This window comes from Anas acuta, chromosome 26 (genome assembly GCF_963932015.1).
Source record: "Anas acuta chromosome 26, bAnaAcu1.1, whole genome shotgun sequence".
In the NCBI taxonomy this organism is placed as follows: domain Eukaryota; kingdom Metazoa; phylum Chordata; class Aves; order Anseriformes; family Anatidae; genus Anas; species Anas acuta.
Window position 1 is genome coordinate 3,438,630 of NC_089004.1, and position 20,021 is coordinate 3,458,650.

At 50.0% G+C, this 20,021-nt stretch overlaps 1 protein-coding gene across 12 annotated transcripts in view; it reads right to left on the reverse strand.

The window, feature by feature from the left end:
* PTPRS (protein tyrosine phosphatase receptor type S) overlaps nucleotides 1–20,021 on the reverse strand; it is a 151,227-nt gene that overhangs the window by 6,428 nt on the left and 124,778 nt on the right. For 7 of the 12 annotated variants that reach the window (XM_068661831.1, XM_068661838.1, XM_068661834.1 and 4 more), the window contains 9 exons: nucleotides 18,512–18,669; nucleotides 15,625–15,737; nucleotides 13,166–13,213; nucleotides 9,048–9,145; nucleotides 6,220–6,343; nucleotides 3,277–3,452; nucleotides 2,582–2,701; nucleotides 2,301–2,455; nucleotides 21–306 (listed from right to left, as the gene is read on the reverse strand). In XM_068661831.1, coding sequence (XP_068517932.1) covers nucleotides 21–306; nucleotides 2,301–2,455; nucleotides 2,582–2,701; nucleotides 3,277–3,452; nucleotides 6,220–6,343; nucleotides 9,048–9,145; nucleotides 13,166–13,213; nucleotides 15,625–15,737; nucleotides 18,512–18,669 — 1,278 coding nt within the window. The remainder of the gene's footprint in view (nucleotides 1–20; nucleotides 307–2,300; nucleotides 2,456–2,581; nucleotides 2,702–3,276; nucleotides 3,453–6,219; nucleotides 6,344–9,047; nucleotides 9,146–13,165; nucleotides 13,214–15,624; nucleotides 15,738–18,511; nucleotides 18,670–20,021) is intronic. The other 5 variants (XM_068661841.1, XM_068661836.1, XM_068661840.1 and 2 more) reach the window with 1 other exon arrangement.

A 20,021-nucleotide genomic window follows, 5' to 3' on the forward strand; every position in this document is an offset into this window, starting at 1 on the left:
GTTCAAGCGCCTGCCTTTACCTTGAACTCCAGTTCCATGCCTGTCACGTGCTCTCCAACTTCGATCTGTGCCAGTTTCTGGATGTATGTGTACAGATTCCTAGCTGGGACTTCTGTGTTGCCACAGGCAACAGCCTCAAGCAAGGCATCGTGTATAAAGCTGTACTGGTCTTCTGTCTGCACCATGTAGTTGCGCTGTGACCTCATGAGGGTAACGTGCCCGTAAATGTCCACTGTCTTCTCGTGTTTTATCCTCTCTAGCATGGCGTCGATCACAATGAAGCAGCCGGTCCTTCCAACTCCCGCGCTGAAAAGTAGAGGAAGAAAGCTGAGCGATGGACAACTCACCCACCAAAGAAAGAGGTTCTTTGCCACCCAAGTGAGGAGCTTTCCACTGGTGCAAACAGCAGTAATTGTGGGGTAGGAATGGACACGAGGCAGACAGTGAACGACCTGCACTCACTGGATGGGACAGAACTGAAGCCTTGTGAACACAGCTATTGAAGAGCTGAGACCAAGGAATTCTTAGCAAACCAGAACATACCCAAATGGTTTTGGTTCATCTGTTTTATGGATTTTCTTGTATTAAAGGAACTTGCTTAATCAAACTGGCTGCATTACTTCCCACTCTCCTCAATGTGTTGCTCTTAGCAAATTTAAAAAACAAAACAAAACAAAAACCAAACTGTTGGAGGATTTGGGACAGTGGAGGACAGCGATGACACCAGAGTTACTGCTGCTCTGAAGTCACTGGTGCTACAGTGGCACCTGTAAAGCCTGTGGTGGCACCTAAAGGGCTGCTTATCTGAGCCCAGCCCGGGCCAGTGCTGCCACAGTGGCACAGGGAGGCTCTTGGAGTTCAGAGCCAGCAGATGGAAAAGGTCCCTCATAGTCCATGCTACTCTGTGTGCAGATGTGCTCAGGCCTAATACCAAAGGCAGTTTGCAACGTGCAGAGATTCACTTTGAGTCTCTGCTCAGGTTAACAAAAAATTCCAAAACAGAGTTTGGCCTTCTGTCACCCGAGGACCCAAGATGAAAGGTGGCCTCTGGTAGCGTGACTGTTGCCCCTCCACACTGATCTGCCCCGCTTCTCACGCCTCTTTGTGTCACATCCCCATGAGGGGAGCTCTCCTGGCAGACACACAATTACAACAATGCTAGGTAGGGAGCTTGAGCAAAAGGTTAGCATGACCTAAGGGCTTAAAAAGCATGTCTAACACTCAGATCTTTCAAGCATCTGAGAAACGACTGATGTTGTAATGAGTTACATGCGTCACCCCTTTTCCTGAACGTTTTTGTGCATTGAGGTAACATCAGACTTGCATGTAATGGCATTTGTGAATCAGCAGGGCTCTGTGGGTCTGTGCATTTGCCACTGCTAATAAAGGGTCTCCTTTCACTATTCTGGTGCAGTGCCTTTTTTCATAAAGCCCCCTTGATCTCTGTTAATTAGATTGCCTAACACCTGAACCAAGCAGGTGACTGGAGCTTTGGCAAGAATTTAGCAGCTGATCTGGGAGCCGGTTCCTGCACATTGTGAGCTGACAGCTCTCTTTATTCATTTTCTGAGAGGTGCACGATAATTGCCATCTGCAAGGTTAGTGATAAGTTGCCCACTTACAAAGCCTGTTTAAATGGCATCCTCTAGGAGAGGCAGGATTAACTTCCCCCAGCAGCCTGTAAAATTCAGATGTCTTTCCTCAGTGCTGAGTAACCTGCAGGCTTCTCCACAACCTCCTGAGGAACACAGGGATTTATCTAAGTTGAGGCTGCAAGTGTTCCTCTTTGGGTTGGAAATTGAATTAGGGAATGCTACCTGCCTGCGGGGGCCTTCAGTTTGTCATATCAGAATGGCTGCAGCACTCAAAAACCCCCTCTTTCAATCAATGTCAGCTATCCTTTTGACAGCTCAAGCATCTCTCCCTCCCAAACACCCAATGCAGCAATGCCAAGCAGCTTCCTAGGTCACACTTGAACTTCTTCCTTTCCCACTGTGACAAGAAACTACCCCTGCACAGAGAAACAGAGGCCAGAACAGCACAAGGTGCTTCCTGCTGCTAGTAAAGTCTGAGTAATTTCAAGCCAACTAAACCACTCATTGCTGGAAATTCTGCACTGAACGAAAACCCCAAGTATCCTTGTCAGACGCTGGCTGGGAATCCATTTTACAGGACAGCTCTTACTGGCTGGGTACTTGCTAGGAGATTAAATGTCTCCGAGGTGCAGATAAACATCCTACAGACATTTTGCCTCCCTTGCAGAGAGCCCCGTGTAAGAGTGCGGTGTGGAATATCAGTACCTGCAGTGCACCACAATTGGACCAGCATCCGGGGGGTTGCAGGTTTTCACCCGTCTCAAGAAAGCCAGGAACGGGGTGGGGTACTCGGGTACACCGTGGTCAGGCCACGCTGTGAACTGGAACTGGCGGACCTCCCGCTTCTCACTGGAGCCGTTCTGCAAAGAGAGGAACACGCCGAGGGTAATGTGCAGAACCAGCACAGCACCGTGCCCTGACCGTGCTGGGTAAGGAGGAGAAGGTGCCCGTCTCTGGGAAGGAAACGGGGGCAGGAGAAAGCTCACCTTATGAAGGGAGAACGTTCGAACGCAGAATGTGGCCAACTCGATGGTGTCGAGTAACGTCACTTGAATCATTCCGTAGGTGTCCGTACCTCGGCCTGGCCAGTACTGGTCACACTTGATCTGGAAGACAGAAGGCAATGCTGAATGCTGGAACAAACCCCGGACTGCTGGAACTCATCCCCAAAGCATCCTGATGTTACAGGTGAAGCTCACAAGGTTGCGAAGGGGAGGGAAGGTGCAAGGAATGTTTCTTTCCAGAGCACCGCAACAGGGAGACACCTGGCATGGAAAGCTCCTACGAAGGCTTTGGTGCACCACATCAATCACATCAACAACAGACTGGAGTCATCTTGAAGATGAGAGTGAAAGTACTGGGGCTTGTTAAACAAGAGAACTGAACATAAAATCTGAGGTCTGCCAAACGATTAACTCCAGGACAGACCTAAGGAGCATGTGGTGGCATTGAGTGTCCTCTTGGAGCTGCAACGGAGGCTGCAGCTTTCTGGGATGAATTTTTTAGTATTTTTTTTTTTGAAGGAATGAATCACTGAACTTTCAGGGTGCTGGCAAAACAGGTAGAAATCCCCCACTGACATAAACGTGGGCTGCAGATCAAAGGAATTCACTGTTCCCCAACCCTACCATCCAGTCCCCCAGGACTATGACTAACTTGTCATCCCTCTCATGCTTCTTACCCGTGATTTCTCCTCCAGCTTAGTCATCATAACAATAGTAGCTGAGCGCTGCTCCCACACCATCCTCCAGAAGTCCCCAAAGGTCTCTGGCAGAGGTCCTTGCGTGGCAATGTAGGCATTCTGCTTCCGGTAGCCATCAATGTAGTTGGCATTAATGTAATCACTGCCCACAATTCCTGCATTAAATCAGCAAAACCAAGTCAGTGGGATGTGCAGGACAGGACTTTATGCAGCTGGAAGCGTAAGATTTGCACAAGAAAGTTAGAGAGAATTTCCCCTGCAAAACATGAGAGCCTTCATGGCTTGCTGGGTTGGAGTCACTGCAGGAAGACTCTTTGCAAATTCTTCCCAGCTGAAGTTCCTGTCTTGAAGGTCTGAGCTACAGGGAGACAAATAATTTCCTGCAGGATATGTTAGAGAGACCAACTATCAAACCTTGAGACCACACTCTTATTGGTGTTACTTATAGGAGCGAAAGTGCAGGCTTAGGACTCTTGCTTTGCTGCTCTCAAATAGAACAAAAGAAGTCCTTGTCCCAAAATGCCCAGGAGCTGGGTACCAAACGCATCTGGGTGATGCTCAGCATGGTCCACAGCCTAATTCCAGGCAGTGAGCTACAGCTGGACAAAGCACGGAATAAAACCAGGCTGGATTCAGCCAGTAAAGGCTTTGAAATTACAGGCTTTGACTTGCTTTAAATTACCCGCTGTCATTTTTATTTTTATTTTTTTCTATTTGCATAAGTTACAGGCTATTGAGTTACAGCTGCCTGCTCGTGTCCTTGCCTGACGGGTTTGATACGAGTGGCAGAAGGTACTGCCAGAGCAAAGAGGGTGATTGGGACATGGCAGGAGAAAGCTGCTCTGAAGTTAAAATGGACACTGGCATGCGCTGGTGTTCAGGTTCAGCTTTAGAGAGCCTCCAGGACTGGCACGGACAGTTTGCACTGTTTGGAGAGTTGGCCCCTTCCTAATTACAGCAGAGCGGTTGGCCGGGCTGGCAGGTTTCTGCTAACCTAAGATTAACTCGGTACAGAACGCTTAACTCGTGTCTCGAGGGGCAGCTAAGGGTGGGGAGCTGTACCAATATGAAATTGGGTTGCCGGTCCTCGTCCTGCTGGAGCAAAAGGCATCGCTGCTTCTATTGGCTAGGTATGATCCAGGCTGAATTGCCTGCCAGTCCTCAAGGGTACTCGGTAATTTCAGCTGCTGGTGGAAATGGCTTTTGATTAAATTTCTGGAGGGTTCCCTTCCCCCAGCCCTTCCCAAGCTGAAATTTCAGAAGGGAAGGTGGCTGTGCGGCGGCAGCAGGAACGTGATCAAGGCTGAGCTTCCGGAATTAATCTCCTCTCCAGCCCCCTCGGGTCCGCTCTGTAATTTAAAATGGTGGCCATGAGCTCCAGCAATGTTTTGTGCTGTGACAGGCCCAGTTACAGAGAAGTCACTGAATTAAAGCCACTACTTCTTCCTGACCAAGCAGACGGTGACAATCTGCAGCCTTGACAAGTCCAGATTTAAAACAAAAAGAAAGCAACAACTAATTCCTCCAACGCCTTTCATCTTCCAGCTCTCAGCATAAGCTACAGCCTGGTAGGAAGGAACAGAGCAGCCAAGACAAAGTCAGAACCTCTCAGAGGCTTGGAAATTAAACCTCGCTCCCTTGTACTTATGCTGCCGTCAGCAGCTCACGATGCCACCGGGGCAGCGAGTGCTGCCTGCATCCACCCTGCCTCCTGCTTTCCCGAGAGCAGAGACCAGCCCGGTGTCCTTCATTTCTGCACTTGGGCTCTTCTCTTGAATGACAAGGCAACTTTTTAAAGACTTGGCTTTCCTTGGCTCATGCAATATTAATCTCAGAAGAAAAACAAGCTAGAACACAGGCGTCTTCACAATGAGAAATGCTTAAAATCCTCTAATGGCAGACAAGACCAATCCAGATTTGTGCAGCTTTTTGGCAGATCACCATGATCTTTTGTTACCTCAGGAGCAGCTCTTCTGCCTCCTTCGATCCCTCAGAATTACCTTGGCAGAGGGAGATTATTCTAGCAATTCCCTTGTCATGAAGGCTTCTGAATTAACCTTTGAAATCACCAGGGGGCTATTTGCATGTCCCATATCCTCTCTGCTCAGATGATCAGCTCTGGCAATGCAAGACTGGCCACAAACACTTTATCCATACAGCACAGCCACACAAAATATTCAAGTCTCATCATCTCAGGTTATCTCAGAGGCAGCAACCAAAGCAGATCCCCTGTTAAACTCCATCTCCTCTCCACCAAAAGCCCCTCTTATCGTAGCATGCACCATAGCAACTCTGTCAAGAGCCACGGGTTGTGAAATGTAATGTAAATTTTCTAACTGCACCATCACTCACGTAAGAAGCTCAGAAAACAATTTATGACCTCTCAGGCTAACACTAAACCTTCCTTATTCTTAGCCTTTTAGGGGCCAGCACTGCAGTGGGAGCTGCATGCCGCGCAAGCTTCACGTCTGCACGACTCAGCAGCCTCATCTTTGCTGTGCTGCTGACACTCACATTTGTACAATTAGCCCTGTGCCTGCTTCTTATTCATCTGCTGTACAGATAACGTTCCACATCCACCGCCACCCGCTGCCCTGCTCCGCTCTCTCTGAAGCACTATGTGGTCTGAATTCTTCCTGTTCATCAGAAACGTATCGCGGGGATCTCTAAGTAAAGCAAAGACAGCTTCTTGATAAAGCAGCCTTTGAAATGAGAGATTGCAGCTCCAGGGAATATGTCAGTCACCAGAATTTAACAAATGTGTGGTTTACACAGGTACCTCTCGCTTGCTACCCCCCAGGGAGATGCTAAGGGAAGAATATAAATAGAGGGGAACAGGGAAGGGAAGAGAGCACGTAGAAGATGTTCCTGGGCAGGAACTTCAGCCTAGCTACCAGGGAGGAGCAGACGCTGCTACGGTACCTTCGATGGGCAGCAGGATGACGCGCGAGTGGTCGTAGGCGATCACGTTTGCGTAACGGTTTTTGGGCTTGTTCACTTCCAGGTTGGAGTGCTCCCAGGTGAACTGCTGACCAGGGTCAATGGACTGGAGGAATCGGGAGAGAAAACAGCAGAGTCAGAGGGGGGGAAAAAAAGCAGCAAATGAAGCTCCGAGTACCTTGCTCCACGTGGGACAGGTCACGGCTCTGAAGGTCTAGCTGAGGATGCAGCATTCGCCGTTTTCTTCCCTCAAGAGCAGATCTTTGCTGTGGAAAAGCCTCAGCCCAGTGGCACAGCGTGCTCAGGTCCCATTTCCCTTGGCCCCAAGCACTCAGAGCAGTACCTGAGGCAATTCCCTCTCTGGCACGATGCAGTGGTGGCAAAAGCATCAGTGCAGTTTCAGGCTGCAATACAGAGGCCTCGAATCATACTCGTGCCGTGGCTGTACCGGAGTAGTTGCAGCCCTGAGCTACTGACACTGACAAACGGCAGGCAGTCGGGAGAGAACAACGGGGACAATCACATCAGGAGCTATTTGTGAAATGATGAAGAGGCTAAATCTGTGCATGGTTAAACTCAACAACAATTAAGAGGGCATAAATACACCAGCGAGTACCTGGGAAGGGAGATATTGAAGCGAGGATGAGGTTTATAACCACAGACACGAGCAGGATGGGAACTGCCAGGGAAAAAGGCAGCAGGAGAGGTGCAGGCTGCTCCATGAAAAGAGGAGGCAGCGCTGCTCGGGACAGCAAGGGCTCGGTGCCCAGGGGCTCCCAGGTGCAAAGGGGGCTGAAAACACCACGGGAGCGTGGCAGGGGCAGGCACCCGTGGGCAGCAGGGAGGGAGATGTGCATCTCCCCGGCCAGACAGGGGGTAAGGAACCTGGCCCTGAGGGCCTGAATCAACACGGTTTCCTAGAAGGGATAAGAGTAAACAATGAAATGTGCTGGAGAGAAAAACCTTCTCTGCCTGTCCTGGTGATTTATGCCAGGTTTGGTGATTTTTTTTTTTTTTTAAGGTCCAGCTGTCCCAGATATGGAAATTAGGTTAATTACGTTTACCTCTAAATCCTCAGCCGGAGAATTAAATAAAACAAGGGCTTAATTCCTTCATCATTTTGCAGAGCCCTAGGGGTTTGCCTCAATTGGAGGCTTGGCAGGAGCGCGTCGAGTTCTGCTTCCCGCTGTTCGCTCTCCCTCTCCCTGCCTGCCCGGTGGGGACAGGGCCCCCCCTGCACCCACCTGGGCCCATCCCTTTGAGCCTGCAGAGTTTGGCCCTCGCCAGGTGCCTGCTGCCTCTGCACCCCCTTGCTGTGCCGACCCCAGAGCTCCCCAGCAGAGCTCAGCTCCGGTGGTGGGGGCAGCGAGGGTACAAAAGCGCCCGACACCAGCGTCCTCCCTTGCACTCCCGCTGCCGAGCATTTCTAACTAATGGGTATTTATACTGTTGTAATGTGTCTGTTTGCTCTCTATCCCTCTAATCTCGCCTCACATTCATTTCATTAGCGATGTTTGTTTAGCTCTGGCTCTCCCACTAGAGGAGGTTGCGCTGGAATGAAGCCAGGGCACTTGGGATATTGCATTATGCAAATCAGGCTTTGAAATCAGGATGGAGCATATTACCAGGCTGCTGCTCCCCTTGCGCCCCAATGTGGGGTGAAAGACCCCAGCAGAGCAAACACGCCTTCTCCACCATGCAGCCCCCCTTTGTGGGGAGCTGGGACTGCAGAGCTGCCTCGCACATGTTAGTGTTTGCAAGCCAGCCCGGGGAGAAAGCATCCCAGAACCAGCCTTTTGTTCAGAAAATAGCCCCTCGCTCTCTGCCTGTATGCAGAACTAGGCAGTCTAGACTAGTTATTAGTCTAAAAATATCAGGGTGTTTTGTCTTTGAGCACCACCACCGAAAATTTCAGTCGTTTGTTCAGTCTGCAGCGAAAGCAACTCGCAGAGACCACCCCAGCACCCGGCAGTTGCACTGGGATTTAAGATTTCAGCAGTGCTGACACAGCCGTGGCCAGGAGCAGGTTTGCACGTGAGCACAGCCCTTCCACTCTGGCAACAAGGAAGCCACGTCAGGTAGCAGTAGTGGTGATGTGGGGCCCCGATTCTCTTCTTTCCCCCCTCAGTTTGCCTTGGGATTGGCCCCACCTGTCAGAGCACCTGCAAGGTGGCAGTTTTACCGACTGGAGAACCACTGGAAATGCACATCCAGCAACCACAGCTCTGCCTGGCTGCTCATCTGCAGAGCTCATTTCAGTACCCAAACATTAGCAGGAAGGAGAAACGAGAGCACAGAAATCCCAGACAAGACAAGGAAGGCACAAATCACCCCGTTTCCTCAGTTTTGGTTCAGTGACTGCTGATCGTGTCAGCTGGGGATGTGACTTACCGGTCATCCCTCCTAACTGAAGCTATCTAGAACCACGGATCTCATTCCCTAGCTTGATCCTCTGCACGTTCAGCAGTGACACAGCCATTCTCAAGGAGAAGTCCCCATCCCAGCTGTCTAAAACATCACCTTCCAGAAATACATTCCCTCCTTCACGAAGGGAGCTCAGGACCCTGCCCAAGATGCCCCCTCTACGGCCAGGCAAGTCTCACGGCTCAAGTGTCTTCCTCTTTTGCTATCTGGAACTGAACCTAGGAAAACACTGAGCAAGTATTTCATTTTAAATTTGCAAATGACTTTTCTATTTCAACTGACCATACCCTTAAAATGAAACTCTGTTTATCTGGATGAGGGCCTGTCTGAATTTCCTAATTTCCTGGCTCTGCAAACCCATGCACAGCACTCACTCTTGCTCATACCTCATACTCTTGGGATAATTTCAGGTTATCATTAGCTTTGAGATGCTCTGTGTGTTCAGCCAGCTCGGAAACAGGGATTGGTGGGTGGCTGAGCATACCTAAAAGACAAGACAGCAGGAAAAGAATCTCATTTAATAATAACTAAAATTCACAACGGTTGCACATTTTATAAGAAAGAAGAAACAAGAAAAGAAAATAAATTACAATGTAAGATCTGCAATGAAAGTAGGGAGGTTAGAAGAGAAGAATTCAGGGCTCGAAATTGTGTCCTTGGAAGTAAAAAAAAAATTAAAAATCAAGGAAATAAAAAAACAGTAACATGAGTGTTTCCATGATGGCCCCATTTTCAATGTGTAAATCAGAGCAAAACAAAAAGGAAAATCCAAAGAGCAGATGCATGTTAGCAATTCCAATAGTGGACTTAAAATGAGCAAACGCTGCCAGAGGAACCTACGCAGCAAATGTTACAGCACCCGCAATGATCATAAACAAACTCCAACACAAAAGAAGGGAAGGGGCAGGGATCCAGCCACCCATGGCGATGTGGGGCAGGGGGAGGGAATGCAGATGGGAGGAAGCAGGGGAGGCTTTTCAGGAATTGTCCTTTGCACAACACTGGCTCTGTAAGCTTCTCGGTGAGCTCATGGGCACAGTGGGGTTAGCATTCAGGGCTGCAAGAGCGCAGCCAGGTAGGGAAAAGTCAGGTGCTGGCTCCTCTTGCTGCTCCTGGGCTGCAGAGGATGCTGTAGAGCACAGCCCGCAGCCCACCGGTGCTGCTCTGTCCTCACCCTCCCTTTTCCAGCTGTAGGTAGGATGTACCGACCTGGCTGGCCACCTCTGCTGGGGATTTGTTCATTACCTTTGTGACAGGGGGACAAAGATCCTCCTGCCCCTTTCTCAGTCTGTGGAATGGGAAACAATTTGCTGGGGAGCCCGATGCCTCATGGCCCCAGTTCCCCTGCAGTTTTAACCAGCACTAATTGTGCTCTTACTGAGGCTGAGCTGCTAAAGAGCAGACTCGGTCTTCTCTAAGATCCTGGCAGCGAGGGCCATGCTACACCAGCCTCAGGGCACATCTCAGCCACAAATGGGACTGAGCACCAAGGCAGAGCTGTCTGTGTGCCTGCAGGATGATTTGCACAACCCGCTCCAAGAGGAGCGGCCGGAGCTCTGCAAAGAGCAGGGATCCTTCCCGTCCTACCCTCTGCAGTAGCTACGCTACCAATCAAGGTGGAAAAGCTCTCCATGCTTTGCTCATCTGCATTGGATCGTGTTTTTCCAGAGGCTTCCCATGCTGTCTGCCAGGCAAGGAGAGCAGCATGCCGAAAAGCCCTGGGCAGTGCCCCCAATGAGAAGGATTCGGGGTGGAGAAGAGATGGAAGCCAGGGAGAATTTCGAGCCCCGTGGGTGTTGGTGTGTGACAAAGCAGCGGCGGTGGCAGCAGCATGGTCAGATACTCTGAAATATCAGCACAGAGATGGCAAAGCAAGCATGACGTCCTCAGTTTTACAGTGAGTCCTCGAGAGACGCTGCCTCCCCCAGGCCTGGGGACGGGATGAGTCTGCCACAGAGCGGGGAGCTGAGCCACCACTCCAACGTTTTGTTCTAAGCTAACTAGGTGTCTATTTTCAGCACAAGGAAGCGTGGCTGAAAATAGAAGGGCTGGGGGGAAATAGACCAAAAAAAGCCCACAAAAAGAACCCTGAGGTGTTCTGGAGGCTGCACCAGCTGCGCTCTGTTCTGCTGGTGATCAGGGCAGAAACTCTCCCAGCTCACGAAGGAGAAGTTCCCACTCTTGCTGTTCTGCAGCCTGTTCCACCTAGAGAAGGATTTCTCCTTGGGTTCCCACTGGAAGGTGGCAGCCGTCCACCCCGTACCCGGCACTGTGGAGGAACTGGTCACCTCTCTGCCCTCACTAGGAAGGAAGGACAGTACTGGGATACCAGAGGTCAAAGCACGTTAATATTGGGAACAGTTTGCCCAGTTCCCATCCTTCTGCCTCTGAACGTAAGGGCAGCAAACGTACCTTGAGCTGTACCACTACAGCACAGCCCAGCCCTACTCAGAACAACTTCTGGCACCTCAAGAAGTCTCCAGCTCTCTGCGGGTCGCCCCCTCACTGACTCCTTCCCAGCTGCCACACCTGACTGCTGCAAAAACCTCCATTATTTTGCTGGTATGTGATTAGAAACACAACGGTGTAGATAAAATCCCAAACAGTGGACATGAATGTTATAAGAAAAAAAAAAGCTAACATCAACCAGGAAAGCCCATAAAAACAAGCAAGCAAGGAAAAAAAAACATCAGGTGAGATGCTCTTTGGCTCTGAAGTCGCAGAGCAGTGTGTGTCCTTCCCTTCGAGCATGCAGGCTGTACGGGCAAGGCCTGCTGTGCCAGTCTGGAAAGAGACTTCATAAAAACTTGATGAAAAATCATCAGTGGGACCAGCTTCTGAAAACCATCTCTGCCTCCGTGCTGGGGAACATCCTGCCCCCGCCTCCCACCTGCTGCGAGCAGACGCTGGCTGAGAACTTGGCTGATGGGAACTTGCCTTGTTTTGCTGCTGCTAAGGACAAAAATCCCCTCGTCGGATTGATTTCTAGGATTCTTTGTAATAGTAATAATAAAAAAAAAAAACAACGGAAACCTCTGCAGTGATAAACACTTTCCTGGTCAAAATGCCAAGCATATCAGGGTTCCCATTAGGTCCAGGAGGCTGCTATGTCCGGCTCTGCTGTGCCAGCTGCAGCAGCTTCTCTTTTGTCTGCTTTGATTCCCTAATTCTTTTTAGCCACAAAGGGAAATGGCTCACGGGTTCCTCTGCTCAGCTCCTGGCTACCTGTGGGGCTGCCACCCCGCCACCTCCCGCAGCAGCCAGGGTGGCAGAGGGAGCACTGCCATGGGCGGAAGGATCAGCGTGGCTTAAAAAACACACAGAGCCCTCTGTGTCACCATAAAGGGGGTGACGGAGGTGGCAGGTGGACTGGGACAGTACTGGCAGGAGTATTCAGCACCAAAGAAACCAGTGCTGGGATTCAAGCATTCAGAAAACTGCCCCAGCCCTCACGTCTCTGAACACAAGCAGCACCCGTGGTTCTTCACATTTGTCAGCTGAAATCTCGTATCTATTTCCCTGCCCAGCATAAAAAAAAAAAAAAAAAAATCAAACCAGCACCACCCAGCAAAGCTGGGATCTTGGCTTCTAATGGGGATGAAGTCTTTCAGAGCCGGTCTCATCTACCATTTCAATCACTTGAATCTCTCTAATCTTCTCACAAAAGACTTGATTCTCTGTGCACCAGCCAACTCACCAGAAACGTCACCCTAACAGCTGTTCCACGGGCCGGAGCCCATTTATCCTTGCAAAATAACCGCGGCTGGATGGCACTCTGTGCAAAACCCACGGGTGTGGAGGACCATGGAGAGGCCTCTGGGCTTTGTGCGCCTGGAACAAGTCGGTGCCAAGGAACAGACACCTGCCACAGATGGGAAATGGCTCTTGTCCTCGGCAGACATGGAAAGGTGCCTGCGTGGCTCTCTCCAGAGAGAGAGGAGGTCGTCAGCTGCTGCCACGGTTTCCTCCTTCCCCGCGTTACAGAGCGACGAACACAACACCATGGGCACGCACGCACACAACGCTCACACACTGCTGCACAAAAGGTTGCTTTCTGCCCGTGGATAAGGACGAGGGACATTTAGGCAAGCTTCTGAAATGAAACATTGTCGACAATGGGGAGAAAAAGAAGCCTTGAAACCCCCGTTTTTCTCCTGACAAAGCAAAAGAGCCACAGGAGGAGGGACGGTGTCTCACACCGCTACCGTGGGCTCTGCTCTTGTGCTCCTGCTCCTATCCCCGTCTTGCAAGAGGCCTGTTGTTTGGTACTGTAAAACTGGAAGCACAGTTCAGACAAACAGATGGCACAGAAAAGGGATGAGATGGGCAAACACTGCGGGGATACAGAGAGTTTAGCAAAAAAAAAAAAAAGAAAAAGAAAAAAAGAAAGCAAAAAAACAAAACAGGAACAAAACGGAATCGGAAAGGAAAGCGACAGAAAAGGGAAAAATAATTATGGGGGATAAAATGAAACCAACAGGAACAAAAACACACAGGAACTAACTTTCAAAGTCAAACTCAGGGTCACTGAGAGGGCTGCTCAGACCAGAATCTGCAGAAAACAGTAAAAAAATAAATAAATAAAATATACACTTTTTAAAAAATTTCATGCTAATAAAAAAACGAAAAACAAAACAAAAAAATCAACATAAATCTAAAGAGGAAAAGAAAGTTATTCTTTGTGCTGATTAGGCAAGGACAGGATCACTAAGATGTGCTGTTCCCTCGAGATGCTCATGCACTCTCCTGTTCCTGTGTCCCCCCCCCCCCCTTTTGTTTTTCTGCTGGGTACGGGACAGAGACCCTCTGTGTGCTGCCCCCGGGACACCTGCCTGGAGAAGAGCCCACGGGCCACTCCTAAGGCACTGCAGACTCAATTCAAATATTCTGCATTTCTCCCACCTGCAGACTGCACCACAACCTCCCCGTAATCACCAACACACCCCCAGCTCTGCATTCCCACCCGTTTCCATTTCCACCTGGCTGCTATTGAAGCTGTGCGGGAGGCGGGCGACCAACTCTCCCAAATCCCTTCAAACCTCATCCTGCTTTACAAACCCGGGAGCACGGTAAACCAGTCAGCTTTGGCTCGATAACGTTACAAAGAAAAGTTGGCAGCGTCTTTTTAAAGCTACACGGGACAAAAACTGGCAGTCTTTTGAGATCTGCAGACCTTTGCCTAGCGGAGGCTGAATGGCAGGCTTGTAGGTCTTAGCTACCTTCTACGAGCCTCTTAGGTCAAGAATTCAGAGGTAAAGCATGACCAGAACAGCACGGGCAACACGAGACAGGCTCAGTCACCTCCTGATCTCATTAAGTGAGGCCAGGGAGTGCCTCGTCCTGAGCTGGCTCTGCAGTCCTGTGAGGACGGGGAGAAGCACTCAGGGAACACCCAAAGCAGCACTCCCAGCTGCTTCTTAGCATCCGGGCTAACCCAGATGGCCACGATCTTGTCTCTTTGTTTTTATCCCAGCATCGGGTGCACATGGCAGGGCGCAGCTCCTTCTCCTGGGTCTCACACCCAGCGGCCAACCTGAACACTCCCACGGGGAATTCTTCTTTGTACCCAGGATGTATCAGGGAACCCAGCCACCTGCGAACTGCTGCTGAGCTGCAATGGGGATCAAAATAAGTTGCTCACACAAAGGGCAGCACAGCAGGGACAGCAGGATCCTCTCCAGCTTTCCAGGCAGTGCCCTGCTCAGTCCCTTGCGTGCTCAGGGACACAGAAGCCTGCCCTCCTGCTGCAGATCTCAAACACCTTCAGACTCTCGTGCAAGAGCACCTCTGGTTAAGAGCTGATTTTGGGACCCAGCTGCAGTTCAGCTGCTCTGCATTCAGTCCCTGCACGCTGGATTAAACCCGCTTCCATCCCTTAGCTGAGACTTAATCTTCCTAAGCCTGGACTCATACCAATGGGTTGTTCCTAGCTTTCTGATATGAAACACTCAAGTTCAGTGCTGCCCCAAAGATCCCTGTGCTCTGGGCACCTACCAACTCGCCAGTCTCACCCTAAGAGAAGTCAGACAACGCTAAGGACAGGACTGGGATGGGAAGGGGAAACAGGAGCTGCAGAAACATTACTAACAAGCACAAAACAGCAAAAATAAAAAAACAACAAACAAACCGAAAACAACAGCCAGCCCCCAAAAGCACAACAAATTCCCTTCCAAATCCTCCAGCACCAGGAATTGGGAAGCAGAGGTGCGTACCAGTGCGCAGGCACCGCTCAGCATCACCACCTGTGTGTCCGAGGAGGTGCCCGGGCTGGGCCGTGTCACTGGTGGCTTGCAGAGGTGCCATGCAGGCAGCTTGGGCATGCAGGTACGTGGGGACACCCGTGTGCAGAAGGGAGGGTGCAGCGGGCCTCTCCGGCCAGGAGTTAGGTGCAGTGCCACGCTAGCTCGGCAGCTACGCTACCCAAGGAGATGCTGCCTCGTCTGCACGAAGCACCCAGCTGCCTTTCTCTGTCCTCACAACCCGCAGGGCAGGCCTGGAGCCTAAGGGGAGTGTTTTGGGGTGTGTGCAGAAAGCACCCGTTACAGGTGTGGGTGAAGCGGTGTGTGCTGGGCAGCCTGCCATGCTTCACCTTCACACCCCAGGGCTCTCCCAGCACGAGGCACGGCGCCGTGATGGTCAGGCAAGCACGGCACGGCCACAGCACTCGCAGCTGTGTACTTAGCCCAGAATGCAGCGATTTTGCTGGATTTGCAGAAAAGCCCTTCTTCCTGCCCCGCAATTGCTGGGTGGAGTCTGCAAGGCCCTTGCGGTTTCCCAGCAAAGGTTTCTTGCAGCAGTCTTGCTTGGCACAGACAAGGCTGGAGGTTCCTTGGCTGCATCCCAGGTTAGTTCTGGGTCTCAAAGGCAGCAGCTCGGCAGCAGCCTGGCAGGAAGGGTCTGAGGAAAGGGCAGTTGCTCCGCTCCTGCCTTCCCAGGGAGGGAGGCTGGTTTGCAGCTGGTTACCTGGAGTCTGGAAGTTGATACGCCTCATTTCCACAGGGTCCTTCGGGTGATGCGGGGTGATCTCAGCGTTGTTCAGGAGGCATTTTGTCCGTGGCTCTGAATCTTTCCGTTTGCTTTAAAAATAAATAATAATAAGAAAAAAAAAGCCTCTTAGCTTACAGACGTCTTAGTCTTTTCAGCTACATGGGCTACACTGAGGCCCAAGTACAGCTCCCACATAAATCAGGGCCAGGTACAGCCACGTCCTGAACAAGGGTGTAAATTACATAAAACACATCAGAAAAGGGGTGAGGTTTGGAATGTTTTGTTGGTGCAGTATTTGATGGGATTTTACAAGTGCCCAGCGGCTTTCAGCCAAGTCTGGAAGTTTCCCCTTCACACAGCAGGCGTACAGATAAGCAACGAGGAGCAGCTGAGGTACCGTGAACTCACACCTCAGCCTCCCTGAACAGCCGCCCCTGAACTCTGCAGAGCTCTGCAAGTAGAAGTGTTCCAATTCTGGCCAAGCCACTTGCAGCCTGAAAGAACTAGAGCCAACATAATCATTTGGAAAAGCACAGAATCTCCTGGTCGTGACCTTGGACATGAAGTACTGCTATTTCTCTGTTGGCTTGTTTGGAGTTCTCAGTGCCTTGCTGCAGACAGAGAAGTCAGAGCAGTGGTTTTCAATCTTTTCTGATCTACAGAACCCTAAAAATCTGGTTTCAAAACCAGCACAGACACATCTTCTCTGATCACAGCTGTGCCTGCTGTGATCTCTCTCACCTCCTTGCCAGAAGCTGAAGCCTGCTCCAACGTGCCAGCTGAGCTGCACATGTGAGTGCTTCATAATATATTTCCCTCAAAATGGGGTAGGTTAGCTGAGGCACTTTAAAAGTCTTTGCTGACCTGGCTCATTCTCCTTGAAAAGAATTTGGAAGCAAAGCCCAGTGCTGATCTGAGGAGGTGATAACCTCTGGCAAGGGAACAGTGACAAGCTGCTGGAAGCAGAACTTCTCCAGTGGGCAGAGAACGTGTACCCACACCCCAAGGTTTGCAAATATTGTCCTGGCCCTTCCAGCAAGATGGCTGTAGTGCTCCTCACCTCTCCTGCTTGGGTTGTGCAGATGCCTCCTGAAATACGCCTGCAGCAATAACGGTAATTGCTTAGGCAGAGAGGAGGTTATTCAGCACATTGTTAGCTGCCTCTTAATGTCATTAATAGCCAGAAGAAGTAGCGTGAGCCCTGCCAGCACTGCATGGGGCAGCGTTTTGGAATTACACCACTCTGCAGTTTGGGAGCAGTTTATTTTTGCCGCAGTTCTGAAACTGCCTTTAATAGTTCATTGGCTCAACCCATCAGTTACTTTCAGTGAAAGCTCTCCCGGCCTTGTAAATGGTTCGAAATAAGTCTCACTCTGCAGTTAGAAGCGAACTCTGTTAGAAGTCCCCGGCTGATGGGGCAGGAATGGCTTTTGCAATGGGGCGAGGACAGCTCAGCTGGTGAGATTCTGTTTCCAGCGTGCCAGCGGCTCAGGGACAGCCTGCATGGAGCAGTCAGACATGGAGAAAACCCGCTTTCACCTCTGACTGCAACACAAATGGGTGTTTCTCTGCTCCATTAACTCAACGTTTTATGAGCCGCTTACTGTCACTGCTGCTCAGCTCGAGAAAGGGCCATTATATTTAGGAACGGACAAGCAGGAGGAAACTGGGATTTCTTTGCTTTTTCTGTCCCAGTTCAAATGTGGCCCTGCGCTAGTCTAACACAGGGTGTCCTTTAGGACTGATCTAACAGTAGAAACTGTACAGACACAGCCCCATCACCAGAGATGATAAATACTGTCGAACACACAGCCAGCCCATTAAAGAAAGAACCTTAGTAAATGGCAAATCTGGAGCTCTTACCTGTCTGGCTTGCTGTCCAGGAAAGCAGTAAGTGGAGAGAAGACAAGACAAATGTTCAGATTAGAAAGGAATCGCAGGAGAAGGGAGAAACATTTGCTCAGCTCTAACCCTGGTAACGCAGTTGGAAGGTAGGACTAGTAATGATTCCCCAGTTAGATCAGTGCTAATGAGCACCAACAAGGAACACCTGAGTCCCTGCTCCCCCGAGCACTTGTGTGTGTCCAGCAACTTCACACATGCTGGGGTGCATAAGCAAACACACCTGTGCAGATGAAAGATGTCGTGAGGTTAACTGAATTCCATACTGGATAGGTGTTCCAGCTAAGGACACCCTTGCACTGGCCAGAGCTGCCATCCCGCCCCTTTTCTTGATCCATTTTACTCAGTATCTGCTTCCTTTCCTGTCCTCTTTTGCTGCGCAGCGTGACCTGTGTGTGCCCTGTCCCCAAGCACGCACCACGAGCTGCTCAGAAATCCAAGGAAAAAGGAGACATTTCCAGGGGCTGCTCACTCTTCTCTCCTGCAGACTCACACTACACCCCCAGCTGCTGCTCATCTCCCAGTTCCAGCTGAAAAGCGGCCTGGCAACACAGGCGGTCTCTGCCAATCCCCAGCACAAAGGTACTTCTCTGTATCGCCCACACTGCACACACAGCACCTGAAGGGGAGCCCAGGGCTGCAGCTCTGACCCTGTCTTTTGGGGGTGACAGGCAAGTGACCTGACAAACTCATTGCATGTATGCCACAACACTCAGGCAGGCTCAGCTTTACTGAGAGTGCTGTGGGGTAGACACTGAAGCAGCAGGTCCTGGCAATAATCTTTCCCATTTCAGCCAGCACTTTCAATTTCAGCATTTCTGCCTCAGAACTCCTCTCTGGTGCTGGTGGGAGGATTTGACCCCCAGCTGACAACTTCAGGACCGAGGAGAAAACCCCCTTTATGAGTTATTCCTGGAGACATTGAGAATGATCACAGCTCTGGGCAAGAAGCATCTCTTACTTTTTGTAGAGCAGAATGGCAATGACGATACAGATGATGAACACCACGGCCAGGACGGGCCCGATGACCCAGATGAGCCCTTCCTCTCCATCGATGATTGGCTGCGGATCGGGGTTGTCCAGCTGGATGGGGTCGGAGAAAGGACTGGCAGCAAAAGTCTGGAAGACAGGGATGATCGTGGAACAGAGATCAGAGAGGGAATGGGGGCCGAAAAGAATGGCTAAACATTATGGAAGAGAAATTGCTGTAGAGGGTGTGGGCTCTCTGACGCACAGCCTAAGTGATAACAGAGAAAATAACCTCTTCAGCCTACAGAAAAAACATGTCTGTGAGTGTCCCCGTGACAGGTATTTTCCTCCTCCAACACTTCAGGCAAGACAGACCATTAAAAGACAATATTCACATGAAGTTTTAGGCTGGCTCATGCCTGTGGCTCACCTAATCTTATAGCCAGGAAGGGGATTTTAAAAAAGTTGATTGTGCCTCTGTTCCAGCACATCCCAAAGACCTCTCCATTTCCACAATCCCACAAACACTTCTGTCAAGTTCTCGTGTCACCATCTGGATTTTATCAGTCAGATGGGATTACAGGGAAAGAGGGAAGGGACTGAACCAAAAAATAGTGCTTAGAAACAGTCTGGTCCGGTGACTTACAAAATCCCTTACAATTAAACATTAAAAACTAAAATGTAACATCACCTCTGCTCTCTGCAACGAGCTGTGCTCTTGAGAAAATCACATTCAAACCCACCAGAGTCCTAACTAACAAGCATTGCTCACTTGTTCTCATGAATGCTACAATTTTCTATCATTCCTAGGAATGATGCATCCCCATTTTACAGAGACTGCTGAAAATGAAGTGCACCAAGGAGAACTGTTAAGCCCTGGTACAAGTGTGAAGTCTGGGACAGGAAAAGAACATGAGCTTTAGCTTGGGGTATTTGAAACTCTACCAGCTCTCAGTAAGACTGAAATTCTGCTACACAGGAGGGAGCTGCAGTGATTCCAGACTGTCCTGAGTGAGCGTGCAGTACCTTGTTCTAAAGAAGAAATTACCACAAGCTGCAGTAATCCGATTGAGAAACCCATTCGCAGGCGTGTCAGCCTAATCCTTTAATATCAAATACACAACTAAATATTTATTTGGAAAAAAAAAAAAAACAACACTCTGAAAACCTTAATTTCAAATAGCTCCCTGCTACTGAAATCCCCCTATTCCACAGGGGGATTTGAAAACAACAAAGAATTAGACTGCTTCCTATTGTTCATGAGGAAGGACAGGTAAGTATTAAAATAGTTGTTTTCATAAAGCCAGGTACAACATCACTGAAATCAGCTGAAGTGGTAAAATGAGCAGAGAGCACATCTACTTTTCCATAAAAAAACGCCTCTCCCCTTTCTGTTTGGTGGGGAACTTTGTAATAACCAGGACATGTGACAGGCTGCTCTCAAAGCTGGATGTCTGGGGTCACTGCCCGAAGGAATACAGGGACAGGGACAGCCTTTACAA